The sequence below is a fragment of the Petaurus breviceps genome, unplaced genomic scaffold, assembly GCF_028583685.1.
Source record: "Petaurus breviceps papuanus isolate PSGF00001 unplaced genomic scaffold, PetGlider_PUasm1.0 90165, whole genome shotgun sequence".
In the NCBI taxonomy this organism is placed as follows: Eukaryota; Metazoa; Chordata; class Mammalia; order Diprotodontia; family Petauridae; genus Petaurus; species Petaurus breviceps.
This window is the reverse complement of record NW_027187189.1, coordinates 79,706-98,447: the sequence shown is the minus strand read 5'-3', so window position 1 is coordinate 98,447 and position 18,742 is coordinate 79,706. Positions and strand designations below refer to the sequence as shown.

Below are 18,742 nucleotides of genomic sequence, written 5' to 3'. Positions count from 1 at the left end.
GCCTTGTCACTAACCTGGTTACTTTCCCTGTTTAAGTACTACCTTACTTTTCCATCTGCCATGAGCTAAACAGGATATGAACATATGAACAACTTTGTGTTGTTTCCCTGGATTATGTGAGCTCTTTGAACACAGGGATTGTTGATATTTTCTATTTATATCCCTAGTGACTAGCAGTTTTGCATGTGTAGTAATTGCTTAATAAATTCTAGAACAAATTCCTCTTCTACATGACAATCTTTCAAAGTCTGCAGCCAGAACGATTAAGACTTTAGATAAAGGCCTAGTGCAAGCCTGCACAGGGTCCAGACTGAACACCAAAAGGACCAGGGTATAGACATCAGGACTCACAGAGCTGAGTACATGATCTAGATGTGGGATAGCTTCTGCATATGGCACGTCCCCCTGCCACCTTGGGATGTAACTATTAACGCTGTTCTATGTGTAAGGCTCTTCCCTCGGTCGACGCCCTAGAAACTCAGCTCCTCGCCTTTGATTGGCTTAGTTCTTCCAATCCCAGTTTCCGCGTCTGTCGGGGACTCCGCCCTTCATCCTAATTGGCTTTCAGTCCTTCATCCGGTCTGGGCCCAGAGGTTGGCTGGCCCGCCCCCTCCGCGGGTCCTGCTCCTCCCACCTCAACCTGCGCTCTGGGCACGCGCGGGCCGTTGGAGGGGGCGGGGCCGTTAGGCCTGTTTGCAAACCCGCGGTTGCTACGTTGGAGGCGGAGCCGGACCAGAGACTGGGCTGGGAGTCCAGTGAGGGGGCGGGGTCTTTATGGAAGGGGGGCACAGGGGGTGTGTAACACAAATATGAGAGGGAAGGGGCGGATGGAGAAAAGAGCTGGGAAGGGTCGAAGGGCAGGGGTGGGAGGAGAGGGAGTGCCTGGGTGAGGCGTCACAGCGTAGTGAGGAAAGGGGGCTGCGGGGCAGATATGTTGGGGAGGGGCTGATGGAGAGAAGGGGGAGGTGCTGCTGGGGAGGGGGCCGTGTCTATGGGGGGGCGGGGTGCTGGGAGGAGGGTCTCCTAGCATCCTAGATTTAGAACAGACAGGACTCTTGGAGGTCAGGTGTGGTGGAGACAGTGCAGTTTGGAGAGCGGGTCCACGAGAATGAGCAGAGCCTTTGCCCGCTGGTGTGGGCAGTGCCAGCCAGTCTGGTGCCTGGCTCTGAGGCCTCTAACTGGAGGGTCTTTCCTCTGGAGGTCAGCTATCAAGGTCCCAATGCCTTCTGGTGATGCTTGCCAGTCCTGGTGTCTCTATTATTATTTCCCTGTATTTGCTTCTTGTGTTTGTTTCCGCTTGCCCATTAGTATTTGGGAGATGTTTGAGACTGTGGGCAAGCTGTGGCCTTTCTCCCCAGGCTGAGCTGGGTAGTCCCGAAGGATGCTGGAGTATCCCTGACAGAAGCTGACAGTGTGCTTGTGGACTGGAACCCCGTATCATGGCCCTAGCCCATCTAGCCAATGTGGAGGAGCTGTATGAACTACAGGATAAGCTGGGCAGGTGAAATGGGCTTTGAGACTGGTGCCCTGTCCCTGGACCAAGCTGGGAAAGAGGATGTCTGGCTTTCTGGCTGGAAGCCCAGCTTCTTGGGTTCTCTTATAGGTGACCCTTGTCTTGCTGTTGCTTCCTGTTCTTCCAGCCTTACCATACACCACTCCCCTACCCTCCACTCCACTCAGTGAGCTATTCACTCTACCCTGCAAATATGCCATGCTCATTTTCGACTTTTGTGTTTTTTACGTATGTTGTTTCCCACATCTGGAGTGGATGAATGAATGAATGTCCTCCCTTATGCCTCCCCCTCTACTTATTATTTAAGACATTAATTTGAACCAGTTCAGGCTCCAACTCCTTTTTCTTTACCACCTCATCCTGAAGTTAACTTCCCAACTTCTTTGATTTCCTAGAAAACTTACCTCCCACAATGCTCATTTGGCACTTATCACATTTACTGCCTTATAGTAGTTATATTTTTGTATGTAAAAAGGTTCAAAAAGTTTACCGAGGTGTTTTCAAGAAGTCAACTTTTTAAAAAGTCAAGTAATTGTTATAAATATTTCAACAAATAATTATTTTTCTATATAATCTTAGAGATTCAGACACTTGCTATAATACAGTATGATAGTTCCCCAAAGACTGGAAGTATCTTGAGGACAGGGTAATACGTTATATGTCTGTATATCCCTCATAGACCCTAGCCTAGCATAAGACTATGTACACTCAGTTTGTTGATTGAATTATGAGTGATTGTTGGAGGATGAAGGGTTAGACCTCAGAATTTCTCCTGTGATTGGGACTCTTGGTCTTTCAGGTCTTCTGCTTGACCCCAGCTTCTGAACTATAGCAGATCTTCTGCATGGGTAATCAGTAGACAAATAGATTGGTCTGACTTGATTGCTTCCAGATCCCTAACTTCCTCCTCTTCCCCTTGCCCCCAACATAAATATTCAGATATTTAAATCTTTTTGCCCCCCAAAATAGGTGGAGTGATTAGACTAGACACCTAGACCCCAGATTATTCCCTTTAACCTGCTTAGCTGCATCTTTTTGTTTGTTTATTTTTTGGAGAGGGGAAGGTAGGGCAATTGGGGTTAAGTGACTTGCCCAAGGTCACACAGCTAGTTTTAAGTGTCTGAGGGCAGATTTGAACTCAGGTCCTCCTGACCCCAGGGCTGGTACTCTATACACTGTGCCACCTAGCGGCCTTTGCTTAGCTGCTTGTGGTGACCTTTAGGAAGTAGTGTGGTGCCACATTGCTCTTTGGACCTTGCATTTATTTATTTAATAAGTAAACCAATGTCTAGGCATAGAGCTTTGAATATAGTAGGTGCTTAAAGGTTGGTGAATTGATTACTGAGTACACTATATACTGTGGATACAAAGTTTATCGAATTATAGCATATCAAAACCGAAAGTGAGAGACCCAAAGGGTTTAAGTGACCACCCCAAGCTCACAAAAGTGGTTAGTGGCAAAACAAACATTAGAAATCTGACCTCTGGATTGACTTCTAGTTTACTATCAGATGCATAAAACATGATCCCTGCCCTCAAGGGACCTGCTCTAAGATGTGCACAGATAACTATAGTACAAGGCAGTATACAAGTGCCTTGTGAGTGTTACAACAAAAGTTCTAAAGTAATTGAGTGGAAGGAGGACAAATCTCTTGCTAGGAAAAGTAGGGAAGTCTGAATGAAGGAGGTGGACATCTAAGTTGGGCCTTGAAAGATGGCTAGAATTTTTTTGATAATTATACAAGGTAAGGAAGGGCATCATGGGTAGATGGAAGTGCACGAACAAAGGCAGGAAAGCCCAAGGGTACATTTGAGGAACGCTGATTAGACCACTTTGGTGCCTCTTACCCCAACCCCTCTTACCCCTTCAGTGGGCACTTTTCGACAGTTTGGAAATGCCGGGAACGTTCCTCAGGGATATTTTATGCAGCCAAATTCATCAAGATTCGTAGGAGGAAGGGGAGCCGACTGGGAATAGAACGTAAGGTGGTGAATCAAGAGGTGGAAATCCTGCAAGGGCTACAACACCCTCACATCATGCAGCTGCATGATGTCTTCATATGCCAGGTCCAGATGGTGTTGGTGTTGGAGCTGTGAGTGTCCTGGGTGTGGGAGACATACTTCTTTAAATGGGGTGGGGGTGGGGAAGCCTGAGGATCTTAGGGATCTTAAGGGCCTGAGGACCTTGAGAAGTCTAAGAAGAGGCTCTTGGGAATCAGAAAAGGAATTGGAATCCTGGTAGATTTTGAAGATAGAAAGAACTAGGTTTTGTAGGTGTAAGGCAGAGGTTCCCAAAATTATTTGGCTTACTGTCCCCTTTAAAAAAATCACTCAGTGCCCCCCTGGAAATTACTTTCTTGAACCCTTTAATGGTTTTAAAAAAATTTTGTGTCATTTCTAAAAATATAATTTTTTCCATTTTTCAAATGCTTTATTAACTTATGATTTACATCATTCATTGCCGCCAGATTTTGAGTTACAAATTTTCTCCCCGTTTTTCCCCTACCCACTGCCCCAAAATAGCAGTCCCACAGGATATCCCCTCCTTCAATCTGTTCTGTCCCATATTTTCTCCCATACCCCTTTCAACTTTTCCAGTAGGGCATGGTGGATCTCTATGCCCCAGTGCCTGTATATCTTATTTCCCAATTACATGTAAAATAGTATTAATAATAGTATATATGTATATATTTAAACATTTGATTTTAAAACTTTGAATTCCAGATTCATTCCCTTTCTCCCTTGTCACCCACCCTTACTGGGAAGATAAGCAGTTCAGTATAGGTTGTACATGTGTAGCTAATGCAAAACAATAACATAGTAGTTATATTGTAAAAGACTGACTATATTTTCCTCCCTCCCATCCCACCTCCCACTTGTTCGTTCTATTCTCTACTTTGATCCCGTCCCTTTTCAAAAGTGGGTGCTTCCAACTTCCTCCCCCCAAGCCTGTCCTCCCTTCCATCATCCCCCCTCTGATCCCCTTCCCTCCTACTTTCCTGTAGGGTGAGATACCCTATTTAGTGTGTATTTCATTCCCTCCCCCAGCCAAATTCAATGAGAATAAGGTTGACCCATTCCCTTTTGCCTTCCTATTCTTCCCCTCCATTGTAACCATTTTCACTTGCCTCTTCTATATGAGATAGTTTACCCCATTGTGTCTCTCCCCATCTCCTCTCATTATATTCCTCTCTTACCTCTTAATTTCACCTTTTAAGTATCATCCCTTCCTATTAACTTGGTCCTGTGCCCTCTATCTATATATACCTGTAAACATATATACACACATTCACATATGTATTCATATGCCTATATACCCTCATATATATATATATATATTTCTATTCCCTTCAACTATTTTCATACTGAGAAAAGTTTCATCAGTTACAATTATTGTTTTTCCATGTAGGAATGTTAATAGTTCAACTTTGATAAGTTCCTTATGATTTCTTTTCCCTGTTTACCTTATCAAGCTTCTCTTGCTTCTTGTATCTGAATGTCAAATTTTCTATTCAACTCTGATTTTTTCATCAAGAATACTTGAAAGTCCTCTATTCCACTGAATGACCATATTTTCCCCTGAAACATGATACTCAGTTTTGCTGGGTAGGTGGTTTTAATCCCAGCTCCCTTGACCTCCAGAATATCATATTCTCAGCCCTTTGATCCTTCAGTGTAGAAGCTGCAGATCCTGGGTTATCCTGATTGTGTTTCCACAATATTCAAATTGTTTCTTCCTGGCTGCTTGTAATATTCTCTCCTTAATCTGGGAATTCCAGAACCTGGCTAAAATATTCCTAGGAGTTTTCTTTTTGGGATCTTTTTCAGGAGGTGATTGGTGGATTCTTTCAACCTCTATTTTGCCCTCTGGTTCTAAAACATCAGGGCAGTTTTCTTTGAGAACTTCCTGGAGGATGATTTCTAGGTTCTTACTTTGATCATGGCTTTCAAGTAGTCCAATAATTTTTAAATTATCTCTCCTGGATCTGTTTTCCAGGTCAGTGGTTTTCCCCATGAGATATTTCACATTGCCTTCTATCCTTTCATTTGTTTGGATCTGTTTAACAGCATCTTGATTTCTCATAAAGTCATTAGCTTCCATTTGCTCCAATCTAATTCTGAAGCAATGATTCTTCTCAGTGAGCTTTTGAGATTCTTTTTCCATCTGGAAAATTTGGCTTTTTAAGGCATTCTTCTCCTCAGTGCCTTTTTAGGCCTCTTTTGCCATTTGAGTTAGTCTATTTTTTAAGGTGTGATTTTCCTCAGTCAGGCTGTTGACTCTCATTTCATAATTTTCTTGCATCATTCTCATTTCTCTTCCCAATTTTTCCTCCACTTATCTTATCTGCTTCTTAAGGTCCTCTATGGCCTGTAACCAGCTTGTATTTTCCTTTGAAGGTTTTGGTGCAGGAGTTCTGACTTCACTGTCTTCCTCCTGTTCCATGCTTTGCTCCTTTTTGTCCCCAAAATAGGAGTCTAATGTTGGAATCTTCTGTTTGCTTTGTTTCCTTTGTGTGGTCACGTTGTCCCTCAGTCACTTGACCCCTGGGCTTTTTGCCACAGTAGGACTCAGACAGGGGAGCTTTTGTCCCAAACGCTGGGTTTTTCTCAGCTGCCGGAGGTATTAGATGGGTGCCCCCTCTGAGGTCTCCACACACTCTGGCAAGCTGGACATACACACTAGGACCTCCACCCTAGACTGCAATCCAGATCCAAGCAGGTTAAAGCAAGAGCGATTACCCCTCAGACTGGTTGCTTGGTCCCCCTACACTCTGCAGGCCAGGAGCTGAAACTGCCATGTGGTGCTGGGTGGCTGTGCCAGATGTCTCAGCGGCTTCTCGCCCCGGGGCAAAAGTTGACGCACTCCCACTTACTGGGTCCCAAAGTCCAGACTGCACTTATCTCTCACTTTGTCCTTTGCATCGATGTGTTGATAATTCTGGATCACCACAGCTGCTGGTGATCTGGAGTCCCTCCAGTGGGCAGCTGGTCAGACCCGCCCTGGGGCTAAAACCTCCAGCTCATTCGGGCCTGGGCTCGGTTCCCAGAGCACTGCGCTCGCTGATTCCTGCTGGCCTGCTGGGCTGTCCTCAGTGGGAGGTTAGCTTCTTTGTGTCATTTTGTGGCTTCTCCAACTCCAAAGTTTGTTCAGAGTCCCCTTTTTACATTGGGGAAGGTGGAAGCCAGAGCCTCTCAGAGCTTCTACTCCACCATCTTGACTCCACCCCCCAAAATATAATTAAAAAAAAATGACTTATCTTAAATTTAATAATTTATTGTAAATCTGTGGGTTTTTTCCTGCATTGAAATTTTGATGACACAACATTATGTCATGTAATTGATTAATATTGTGTTATAGACAAATAATTACAGGCACATATTACTGCTGGATGCCAGCTGGACTTCCCAACAACTCAGTGACCTGCTTTCCTGCTAACCCTTGCTTGTTAAAACCTGTTGGTGGACTTGATCACTGATAGGTTACAACTTGCATTTTGTGTGTTTATTTGGAAAATAATGTAATCACTATGACTTTAACTCTGTTACACAACAAATGAAACATGTATGAATGGCTTTTAAAAATTGTCTTATCTTCTTTCCTTCTGCTTTCATTGCCCCCTTATTTTTATTCAACGACCCCCAATTGCACCTGAGCTTACTACCCCCCTCACCCATGTTCCAGTGCTTCCCAGGGGGTGAATTGCCCACATTGGGAACCTCTGGATAAGGAAAGAATGAATGAGAAGGGAAGGGAGAGAGGGAGAGTAAAGAGAGATCTTGGAGGGAGGTTCTAGTAGTTTGAAGAACGCAGGTGAGGGATCTGGATCTAGGAATATTCCAAGGAAGAATAAAGGATCCTTGAAGTCAAGGGTATTAAAGGAACTGAAGGGAACTTAAAGAAAAGTTAGAGATGGCTGGGTCTTAGAAGGAATTTGGAATCTTGGTTTTCAGAGGAAATTTGTAGAATGCTGGGGGCATGAGGAGGTCTTGTGAAGTCTAGTGTAATCCCTACCTGTACTCTTTCTTCCTGCAGGATCCAGGGAGGGGAATTTTTTGACTTTGTGGCTGAAAAGGAGTCATTGTCAGAGCCCGAAGCCTCAGACTTCCTGTTACAACTCCTGGATGGATTGGTTTATATGCATTCCTTGAACATCTCCCACTTTGACCTCAAGGTAGTGACCCCTGGTGGCCACATATAACACTACAGGCAACCTATAATAGGGGCCCTTTTTTCCAAGTTAAAAAGTTTATTCAACATTCATTCATTTATGTCATTTCCCTGTTCATAAATGTTCAGTGGCTTTCTGTTGGGTTCATAGGATTATAGATTTAGAGTTGGGAGGGATATTAGAGGTTATCTATATATTATTTATAGGATTAGATATAACTTCATGCTAACATTGAAGATTCTCCACAATCTATATCCAGTCACTTTTTCAAATACTATTTTACAAACTCTCATTCACATACTCTTAATTCTGGTCAAATTGATCTACTATTGATTCCTTGATAGCAATTCCCTGATCTTGTTCTTACATCTCCTGCCTTCATTGTTTATTGGTACAGATCATACTACAACTGAAAGGAACTCTCTTCTCATCTCTTCCTATCAGTTTTCTTTGTGCCACCTCTTCTGTGATTCCTTCCAGTGAAAAGTAGTGTCTTTTCCCCAATTTTTCTTAGATCACGTTGCCCAGATTTCATTTTTGCCCTATAATACTTTATCTTGTATCATACTTATTGGTATACATATTGGTGTGCATGATCCTTCCTTCCCAATGGATTATAAACTCTTTGAGGGAAGGAACTGTTATTTTTCATCTTTATGTCTCCTCAGTACAATACTTTGCACATAATAGGAACTGATTAAGAAATGGTGTCCATTTGAATTGGATTCAGGATTCAGCAAAAATTTTTGAATACCTGCTATATTCAAGGGAAGATAATAGGTGCCATGCTGTTCAGGATATAATCCTTATCTTGAATTGTTTTATAATTTGGCTGGATTAGATCAGGAATTCTTAACCTTTTTTATGTCATGGTCCCTATCGCAGTATGGTTAAATCTATGGACCCCTTCCCAAAATAATAATTTTAAATATTTGAAGGAAATGTTAAATTTCAGTTTGGAGACTAGTGGAAATAGAGAAATAATTTCTTTTCCATTCAAGTTCATGGAACCCTTGAAGTCTGCACAAACCCCAGGTTAAGAATTTCTGAAATAAAGAATCTCAAAGATTCCTAACAACACATTGCCTTGCACATAATAGGTACTTAGTAATTGTTAACATGAGTTATAATTTGTTATCTAGTCAATGAAGACATATCTACATTACTAGACTGTGTATTAAGTATAACATAAGTGACTTTTAAGACGAGTGTTATTGAAATACAAAGGAGGGAAACCTTATTTTGCTGAAGGTTATTAAGGAAGGCCTCATGGAAGATCATTTGAACTTGATGTAAATTGCTAAGAGACAGATTTAGGCTTAATAAAAGGAGAAACTTCCTAAGAACTAGAGCTCTCTGAAGGTGAAATGGGCTACCTTGGGAGGTAATAGTTTTCTTTTCTTCAAAAGAATGTTGGATGATCACATATTGGGAATGTTGTAGAAGTGAATCCTGCTCAGGTATGCATTGGACTACATATCCTCTGAGGTCCTTTTCTACCCTGAAATTATGTTATTCTGAGTCTTGACAGATAGTTAAGAATTGGGTAGATAAAGAGCACAGGGAAGAGCACTTCAGGCAGAGGAAGCAACATGAGCAAAGACGTAGGAATGATAAATCAAGGGGCTTTAGAAGATGGAGACTTGTCTATGATATCTAAGATACTACATGAGATGATATGAAAAATGAGATTTTTGGACTATGCTTTAAAATAAAGGAATAATATACTCTTAGTATGGGATGTTGCATACTTAATGAGTACTGGTAAAATATATATTGCCTAGATTTCAGATCTGATCAAGAATGGTTTTAAACTGAAAAGGGTGAGAGAAAACTCCCTATGAGATGAATCAGCTATGATAGAAAATAAATAACAGCTGTAACATAGGAGATAATCAAGCAAAAATTATTAATTGTATACATTTTAGTAGAGTTCCAGTAACTCAAAGGAGAGAAAATCTGAGAAAGGTTTCAGCAGTAAAATCCATGGCATCAGAAATCTGAGTGCAAATATACAAAGTATGGGTACAAATAAGGGAAGCTAGAAATACTAATGTGAAGAAGCCTATTTGATCTTATAAGATTGTTGGGATGGGACTTATAACTGTAATATGGGACTATGAGAAGGGAATATATTTCTTTAACACTTCAATCTATGAGTTCATTAATATGAGTACTTCTTCCAGTGTACAGAATTGTACAACATCCATACCTTCCTATCCTATGTGATTCTTGTCCATTTTGTTCCATAAATCCTGGGAGGAGTTCTGTTTTAAATGTTAGAGGTCTTCTAGCTCTTTTAACATTATGAGAGTACCAATGTGGCACTTAAGATATCCATCTTTTTAAAAACAGTTTTATCTATGCCTTTTGTTTTTGAAATCAATGTCATTTTCATACATATATATATATATATATATATATACACACACACACACACACATATATACCTCTGAAGACCCAGTGAACCTATCCTTGTAACAGAGAAAAGGAATTGAACAAAATAAATGATATGGTGGCTGTGTCTGATAGTGTATGCAGTATTCTGCACCTGTAGTCCTCCAACCTCTACAAAGAAATGGGGGAGGTACACTTCATCTCTTTCCCAGGGCCAAGATTAATTATAGCTAAAAAGACTTGAGCTTCAAACTGTTCATCTATTACCTTTTGCTTCTGATGTATTACTAGCCCACCTGTTTCTGAACATATATCTCCTAAATCATATATTTTATGCCACTTTTTTATTAAAGTAATCATTGGCAATATGCTGCAATCTGGTGGTCTCAATCATAGAGCATCATTGAAAGAATATTGGTATTTAGGGGTGGCCAGGTAGCACAGTGAGTAAGAGCACCAGCTCCAGTGTCAGAATGACCTGGAGATCGAATCCCGGGCTCAGACACTTAGCACCCACCCAGAAACACCTGGCCGTTTAACCTTGAGCAAGTTACTTAATCCCAATTGCTTAGGGGCGGCCAGGTGGTTCAGCGAGTAAGAGCACCGGCTCCAGTGTCGGGACGACCTGGATCAAATCCGGGCTTAGATACTCAGCACCACACCCAGAAATAACTGGCCGTGTAACCTTGAGCAAGTTACTTAGCCTGATTGCTTAAAAAAAAAAAAGAAAGAAAGAATATTGGTGTTTAAAGATGGATTTTTATTTCAGGGAGCAACTTGGGATCATAGAAATGTTTCAGTTTCCGAAAAGTAATCTAGTTCATAGTTTTTCCTGCAGTTCAGTTTTGGGCTCAGCTCATGGTTTGTTTGCAGTGTTTGCCTGAGATGAATGTACTGATAAATCAATAAGCTCTGTTCAACTCGCTTGACTTTTCCTGTGTGGATTGTTAGTCTAAATTTTTGAGTAGTTGTAGATCTCAATTTAGGAGGCTCTGTGGTATTCCAAGGCTGGATAAAATCAACACAATAATATGAGTAGGTTGGACTAGATGACCTCTAATATCCCTTCCAGTTCTAAATCTATGATCCTGTAATCCACCACCAGGAGCATCTGGAGGACCTAAAAATCTATAGGGAATACCTTTTCCATTTGGATTCTGCACTAGACATGTACCATGACAGTCGCAAACACCTTTGGTGAGCGAGCTTATGTCTCCCCCTTTTATGTCTCACTTGATATGGATAATTAGCATCATCAGACAAAATTTTCTCTTGCTGCACCTTTCAAGGAATCCACATGTTGTTGGAATAGAGCCTTTAAGGCTGCATTTTGATCCATGAAGTCAAATGCTTTTATTTAAAAGAGTCAACAAACAATAAGCACAGTGGAGTCTTGTTTTTTATACAGTTTTCAGTCAGTTGAATTACTTTGGAGATGTGCCTTGTGGTGAAGTGTTGTCTGCAAGGATCTCTTCTCAGGTTTTCATCAAGGAAACTTGTGATACCTATGGAGATTATTCTCCTAAAGTTTTATAGAGATGAGAAACTGGGCATTTAGATTTAATAGTTATTGCTGTCCTCTCAATCACCATTTTGGAGTAGTAATACTGTCTGTGATTTTTTTCCCCAGATGTTTGGTATCTTCCCTTCTTGATAATATCTTCAGATAGCTTGAAAATTGATACCTCATTGCCCACAAAACTGTGTCTCCTCCAGTACACATTTCCTCTATACATACTTGATCTAGTCTACATTGTTCTTTTCTGTCTTTGTCCTAGTTTAGTGTCATTCCTATTTTCTTTTTTTTTTTTTTAGTACACCAGAGATTGAAATGTTAGTGTGTAAAGATTTAGGTGATCATGGCATAGTGCATAGAGAGGAAGAGTTGTCTTCAAGTCCTACTTCTCACATATAATGGTTGTGTGGCCCTGGGCACATCCACTTAACCTCTTAGTGCTTCTGATGACTCTCTTAAGGTATTTGTTTTAAGGAAGCAGCATGATGTAAGTGGAACGAACACTGACCCTTGTTCAAATCCTGACCCTGATTGTAAGGTACTTAATTTTCCTGTGTTTCAGTTTCCTTATCTGGAAAATGAGAGGGTTGAACTAGATGCCATTGAAGTCTCTTCTATCTTTATACTTATGATGTCACAGTCATTGATGAAGAAAATTGTTACAGAAATGCTGATAGATTTGATCTATTTTTCATCTGTTATCCTTCCATTTTCATCTTTAGAAACATTTGATCTGGTATAGTCTTGCTTAATTGGGTTTCACATCAAACTTTCTGCAGTGGAAAAATATACCATATTCATTCATTCCATAAACATTTATTAAGTACCTATTATGAACCAGACATTGTGCTAAGTACTGAATAAGAGTGTGTAACTGAAAGATAGAGTGGAATTATATAATAAGAAGGTAGACTTATGTGATGAAATCATGGAAGATGATGGGCACACATGTTGGAGAGTATCTGGGTAAAGATAAACAGAGGGAGGAATAGAAGTGATATTGTCTTGCTGATATTCCACAGACCAAATATATAGGAGGAAATAGATGAGGAATTTAAAAACCAAATCATAAACCGACCCTGGAGGCATGACATAGTAGTGACAGTAGACTTCATCTAGCCATATTTGTTCCAAAAATAGATATTCTGATAACTCCTTGGATTGTCTTAATGATAATTTCAGTCCACTAAAGGTAGAGAAAGCAATACAGGGAGTCCATATTTGCTGCCTGATTCTGACCAACAAGGAAGAATTGGTTACTGAAATAAAAATTATGAGATCCTTGGGGATATATGACCACTGTATCTTAGATTTTATGATAGGGAAGGAGAGGAAAGATAGGTACATTCTAAAGCTGGATATAGCTGGGTATCCTAGATTTGGGGCAAACATTTCAAAGGTTCAGAGAAAGGATTCATAGGAATTATAACTTACAATTCTACTGGAGAAGTAAGCCCAAAAAAGATAGGATGCTTTCAAGAATGAGATTCTTAAGACAGAAACTATTCTGATAAGGAAAAAAGGGGGAACTGCCTAAAGAGACCAATTTGGTTACAGGTAGAACTCATAAACCAACTTAGATTTTAAAAAGAAATATATAGATAGCAGAATAGAAGGATTTCATCTGAACTAGTCAGAAGAGAGTAGAACACACATAGAGTTTGCTGTAGAAATGCATTCAACTCAACAGGAAACAGGAGAGAAGAGAAAGAGGAAAAAGGGGAATATAAGAAGCATGGTAGATGCAGGGAGGGGTTAGTCAGAAAAGTAAATCTTAAACTTAGAAAAGGGATGAAATAAAGGAGGGAGTGGGGAGCAACAAGAAGAAAAAATATAAGAGAATAGCATGGAGGGAAATAAATAATTAACAATCATAACTGTGAATGTGAATGGGATGAAATTACCCATAAAAAGGGAAAGTTTTAGAAAGCAGAATCTACCATGATATTTACAAGATACATACTTGAAACATAAAGAGTGAGTTAAAAAGTGGTGAGGGCAAAATATATGATGCCTCAGTTGAACTGTAAAAAGCAAGGATAGCAGTCCTGATTTCAGTCAATGTGCAAAAAAAAAAAAAGACAAAAGAGATAAATATAGAAACTCTTTTTGCTGAAAGGTACCAGAAAAAAAATCATTATGTGGCATGTGTACACCAAATGGCATAGCATCTTAATACTTAAAGGAAAAGCTAAATAAATTAGAGGAAGAAATAGATAGTAAAACTATAATAATAATGAAACTTGGTATGCCCTTCATGGAGTTAGACAATTCTAACAAAAAATGAGAAGTTAGGAACCTGAATAGAATTTTAGAAAAGTTGGATATGATAGATGTCTGGTCATTATTGAATGGGAATAGAAAGCAATATACATATTTCTCAGCTGTTTAATAACACTTCTACAAAAAATGGCCATTAGGGCATAAAAATATCACATGCAGGAAAACAATATCAAGCACATATTTTAATGATGGAATAATAAAAATCATGTTGGATAAAGAACCACTAAAGAAAATTAAATGTCAATGAGAGGTTAAATAACAGTCTTAAAGAACTGATGGACTAAAGAACAAATTATAGAAATGATAATTTCATTAAAGATAATGACAACATAATCAACATTTTTTTTGGCTGACAGTTGTCCATTTTTATTGCATATGCCAAATAGAAGGGTACTATGTACAGAGGAGATAGGGGAGGATCATTTTTTAGTCTCCTCCTCTTTGGACAAAGTCTTGATGATCTCCTCTTTCTTAGCCTGCAGACGCTCTTCCCGATGCTTTTGTACTTCTTTAGTCTTAGACCTTTGAGCTTCATCCTGGTCAGCCAAGAGCTTCTTCTGGGCCTTGTCTGCCTTTAGTTTATGAATGTGCTCCATCAGGATTCGTTTATTCTTGAACACATTTCCCTTCACCTTCAAGTACAGGCTGTGGTACATGTGGCGGTCAATCTTTTTGGATTCATGATATCTTTGAAGCAGACAGCAAAGAATCCTCATTCGCCTCATCCAGGTCACCTTCTCAGGCATACGAGCATTGGCAGTACCCTTTCTCTTACCAATACCCATGTGCTTGCCCTTCCTTAGAGCCAGAGTATTTTTTTGGCATCTGGCACGAGAGTGCACTGTAACGGGCTTCTGGATGATAAGCCCATCTTTAATCAGCTTCCGTATCTGCTGGCGGGAATTGGCATTAGTGGTTTCATTGGTCTCATTGGGATCAAGCCATACCTTCTTCTTTCCACATTGAAGGACACTAGAGGCAAGCCTCTTCTGAAGCCTAGCATACTCATGGCTGCAGCAGCAGAGCGGAAAAGGAAAGGAGACAATAATCAACATTTTTGAGCTGCAGCCAAAGCAGTTCTTAGGGGAAATTTTGCAATTCTAAACACTTTCATCAATAAAAGAAAGACTAAATCAATGAATTGAGCATGCAACTAAAAAAAATCTAGCAAATCAATAAATTAACCCCACTTGGTTAAAAACCAAAGTAGAAATAGAAAAAAAAAAGATTAACAAAATTGAAAGAAAAAAATTACATTAATAAAACTAGGAGCTATTTTAAAAATTTTATTAAAAAAAAGGCAAATAGATGATCCATTAGCTAATTTGATTTAAATAAAGAAAGCCATACTAATAAAATAGATGCATTCAGTATTTACAAAAATATAAAATGTCCAGATTAACAGAACAGGAAATAGAGGACTTAAATAATTCAATCTTAAAAAAAGAAGTTGAGGAAGCTATAAATGAACTCCCCAAAAGGTAGAAAAAGTACCCTAGGACCAGGTGGATTTACAAGTTAATTCTAGCAAACATTCAAGAGCAATTCTGATATTACAAAAACTGTTTGGAAAAAAAGAGAAAGAAAGCAAAAAGAAAGAATCCTATAAAATTTGTTCTATGACACAAGTATGATCTTCATTCCTAAACTGGGGGAGTCACAACAAAGAAAACTATAGACCAATATCCCTATTGAACACTGAAGCAAAAATTTTAAATATTAGCAAAGAGGCCACCATGTTATATCACAAAGATGATACACTATAATCAGATTGACTTTATACTAGGAATGCAGTGTTGGTTTTATTTTAAGGAAAATTTTAAACATAATTGACCATATTAATAATAAAAATAACTTGATTTTCAGTGGAAGCTTTTTGGCAAAATACAACACTAGTTTCTGTTAAAAAGCACTAGAAACTGAAATAATAATTGCACCTTTCCTTAACATGGTATATAGCATAGGCAACAAAGAAAAAAAAATATTGCTTTTGCAGGAGATATGAAACTGTACTTAGAGAATCTTAGAGAGTCAACTGAAAATTAATTGAAACAATTTTAGCAAAGTTCCAGGTTAAAAAATAAATCCTCAGAAATCACCAGCATTTCTGCATAATACATTAAAATCTAGCAGAAAAAGAGAGAAAGATAAATTCCATTTAAAACAACAGCAGAGGGCATAAAATACTTGGGAATTTAACTACCAACATATAGGAATTATATAACCCTTAACTAAAAAAATGCTAAAATACAGATGTAAATAATTAGAGAAATATTGTTTCAGGGGTAATTTGAACCATTATAAAAAATGACAGTACTACCTAAATTTACTTATTCATTGCCTTATTCATGGTACAAGCTACCATTACTTTAATAGAATTAGAAAAAATAATAAAATTAATCTGAAGGAGCAAAAGGTTAAGAATCTGAAAGGAAATAATGAGGAACAAGTATGAAGGAAGGGGTCCTAGCAGCACCAGATCTCAAATCATACTATAAAGGAGTAATAATCAAAACAATTTGGTACTAATTAAAATAAAAAATAGATCACTCAGTAAAAAAGATCTGTTCAGTAAACCCATAGACCTTATCTACTAGGGTAAGGATTTACTGTTTGACAACTATTGCTAGGAAAACTCAGCAGCAGTCTGGCAGTAATTCTATTTAGACCATACCTCACATCATATGCCAAGACAAGTCCCAAATGTACATATGACCTAGATATAAAAGGTTAAATGACAAATTAGAGGAACAAGGAAGAAATTACTTTTCAGATCTATGGATAGGGGAAGGCTTTATGACTAAAGAATAGAGAGTATCTCAAAAGATAAAGTGGATAATTTTCATTACATAAAATTAAAAAGAATTTTTACAAACAAATTCAATACAGCCAAGACTAGAAGTAAAACAGATAATTGGAGGTAAAAAAAAATCTTTGCAGTTCATTTTTTTTCTTTTCTTTTTTTTTTTTTAAAGCAATTGAGGTTAAGTAACTTGCTCAAGGTTACATGGCCAGTTATTATTTCTGGGTGTGGTGCTGAGTATCTGAGCCTGGATTTGATCCAGGTCATCCCAACACTGGAGCCGGTACTCTTACTCGCTGAGCCACCTGGCCACCCCTAAGCAATTGGGGTTAAGTAACTTGCTCAAGGTTAAACGGCCAGGTGTTTCTGGGTGGGTGCTAAGTGTCTGAGCCCGGGATTCGATCTCCAGGTCTTCTCAACACTGGAGCCGGTGCTCTTACTCGCTATGCTACCTGGCTGCCCCTGCAGTTCATTTTTAAAAGTCTAATTTCCAAGATAAATAAGGAACTAATTTCAAATTTATAATAGTCTTTCCCCAATTGATAAATGGTCAAATGACACGAACAGATAGTTTTCAAGGAAAGAAACATGCTCTAAATTGCTAATAATTAGAGAAGTGCAAATTAAAGAAAATCTGAGGCTATACCTCACACTCATCAGATTGACAAAGCTAACAAATGGAAGGTTATTGGTGATGCAGGAATTGAGAGCTGGCCAAGAATTTCTTTTTCCCTCTCCCTAGCCTGAGAACATCATGCTACAGCAGAAAGATGTTATTAAACCTAAGATCAAGATAATTGGCTTCGGAATGGCTCAGAAAATTGAGAAAAACATGTGCCTCAACAGTTGGTGTGGGATTCCTGAGTATGTTGGTAGGTAGAGAAACTGGGTTCTAGGATCTCTGAGTCTCCATCTTAGCTCTACCTTCAAACTCCCAGAGCCCATTTGTCTGCAGATTACTAAGTTTTGACTAGTTAGACCTTCCTGAGGTCCTCTCAGTCATTTTCCTGCCTTTCATCAAGGTATCATCTCCCTTAGCCCCTTGTCTTGTTGCAATGATTTTTGTTTTTGTTTTTTAGGAAAAGTTCACCTTCCTCAATCAATCTTTAGTCTTCTACCTCTTTTACTAGGAGCTCATTTCCACTGAGATATGAATGCCAATGTGGTGTCTTCCTCTAACAGCTTTTTTTTTTTTTTGCTTTTTGGAGGGCAATTGGGGTTAAGTGACTTGCCCAAAGTCACACAGCTAGTAAGTGTGTCAAGTGTCTGAGGCCAGATTTGAACTCAGGTCCTCCTGACTCCAGGGCTGGTGCTTTATTCACTGTGCCACCTAGCCGCCCCTAACAGCTTTCTTATTCCACCATTCATGTCTCCCCCAGCTACCTAGCCACCATCCCTTCTTGCTGCAGTTCTAGCCCTTCTCTATCTGCCCTCCATGGGATATTTTACTTCATTTCCCTAAAGAATCATCTTTACCCTCTTGACCCTATATGACCCCTTCCCCCATTCCCTCCTCAATTCCTGCTCCTTCCTCCTTCCCACAAATCTTCCTCTGCATAGGAATTCCAGACTGGGACCTGCCAGGGCTTCATAGCCCAGGTACTCAGGAGCCCAGCTGCAGGGCAGAGTGGGGACCAGGCGTGGAGGACACCACCCTGGGCTCCCTCAGGATGAGCGTTTTCCCCTTTCAGCTCCAGAAGTGATCAAGTTGGAACCTCTCACTGTTGTTGCAGACATGTGGTGAGGATTGTGGGCTGGGAGTAAAGGGGTTGAGGAAGGAGCTGGGAAGTTTGAAGGGAGGGCCCTGGGTTCTCTTCCACTTGGAAGGCTCCTCTCTCACTATTTTTCTGAACCTTTTCTTTAGTCCCTTTTTCTCTCTTTTCCTAGACCTGATTGTTTGGCCCCCACACCATTATCTCTCCTTATAGTTTTTTTTTTTCTCTTCCAGTTTTGGTTCCATTTCCTGTTCTTCTCCCCTCTCTCCCCACTTTCTCTCTCTCTTCTCCCCTCCCTTCCCCTACCCCCTCTCCTATGTCTCCATGTTTCTTTGCTCTATCTTT

The 18,742-nt window shown here is 39.7% G+C and overlaps 2 protein-coding genes across 2 annotated transcripts in view; one reads left to right on the top strand and one right to left on the bottom strand.

The window, feature by feature from the left end:
• The first annotated feature begins 652 nt into the window (after window positions 1-652).
• Window positions 653-18,742, top strand: part of LOC138176771 (death-associated protein kinase 2-like) — a 21,144-nt gene continuing 3,054 nt past the window's right edge. Inside the window, exons 1-6 of the mRNA XM_069107631.1 lie at window positions 653-755; window positions 1,359-1,501; window positions 3,385-3,606; window positions 7,548-7,686; window positions 17,425-17,554; window positions 18,374-18,422. Of these exons, the coding sequence (XP_068963732.1) occupies window positions 1,440-1,501; window positions 3,385-3,606; window positions 7,548-7,686; window positions 17,425-17,554; window positions 18,374-18,422 (602 nt within the window). The 5' untranslated portion in view covers window positions 653-755; window positions 1,359-1,439. The remainder of the gene's footprint in view (window positions 756-1,358; window positions 1,502-3,384; window positions 3,607-7,547; window positions 7,687-17,424; window positions 17,555-18,373; window positions 18,423-18,742) is intronic.
• On the bottom strand, window positions 14,219-14,949 carry LOC138176734 (large ribosomal subunit protein eL19-like). The gene has a single exon (XM_069107552.1). It carries the CDS (start codon window positions 14,932-14,934, stop codon window positions 14,299-14,301), a length of 636 nt encoding a protein of 211 aa, XP_068963653.1. The 5' UTR covers window positions 14,935-14,949; the 3' UTR covers window positions 14,219-14,298.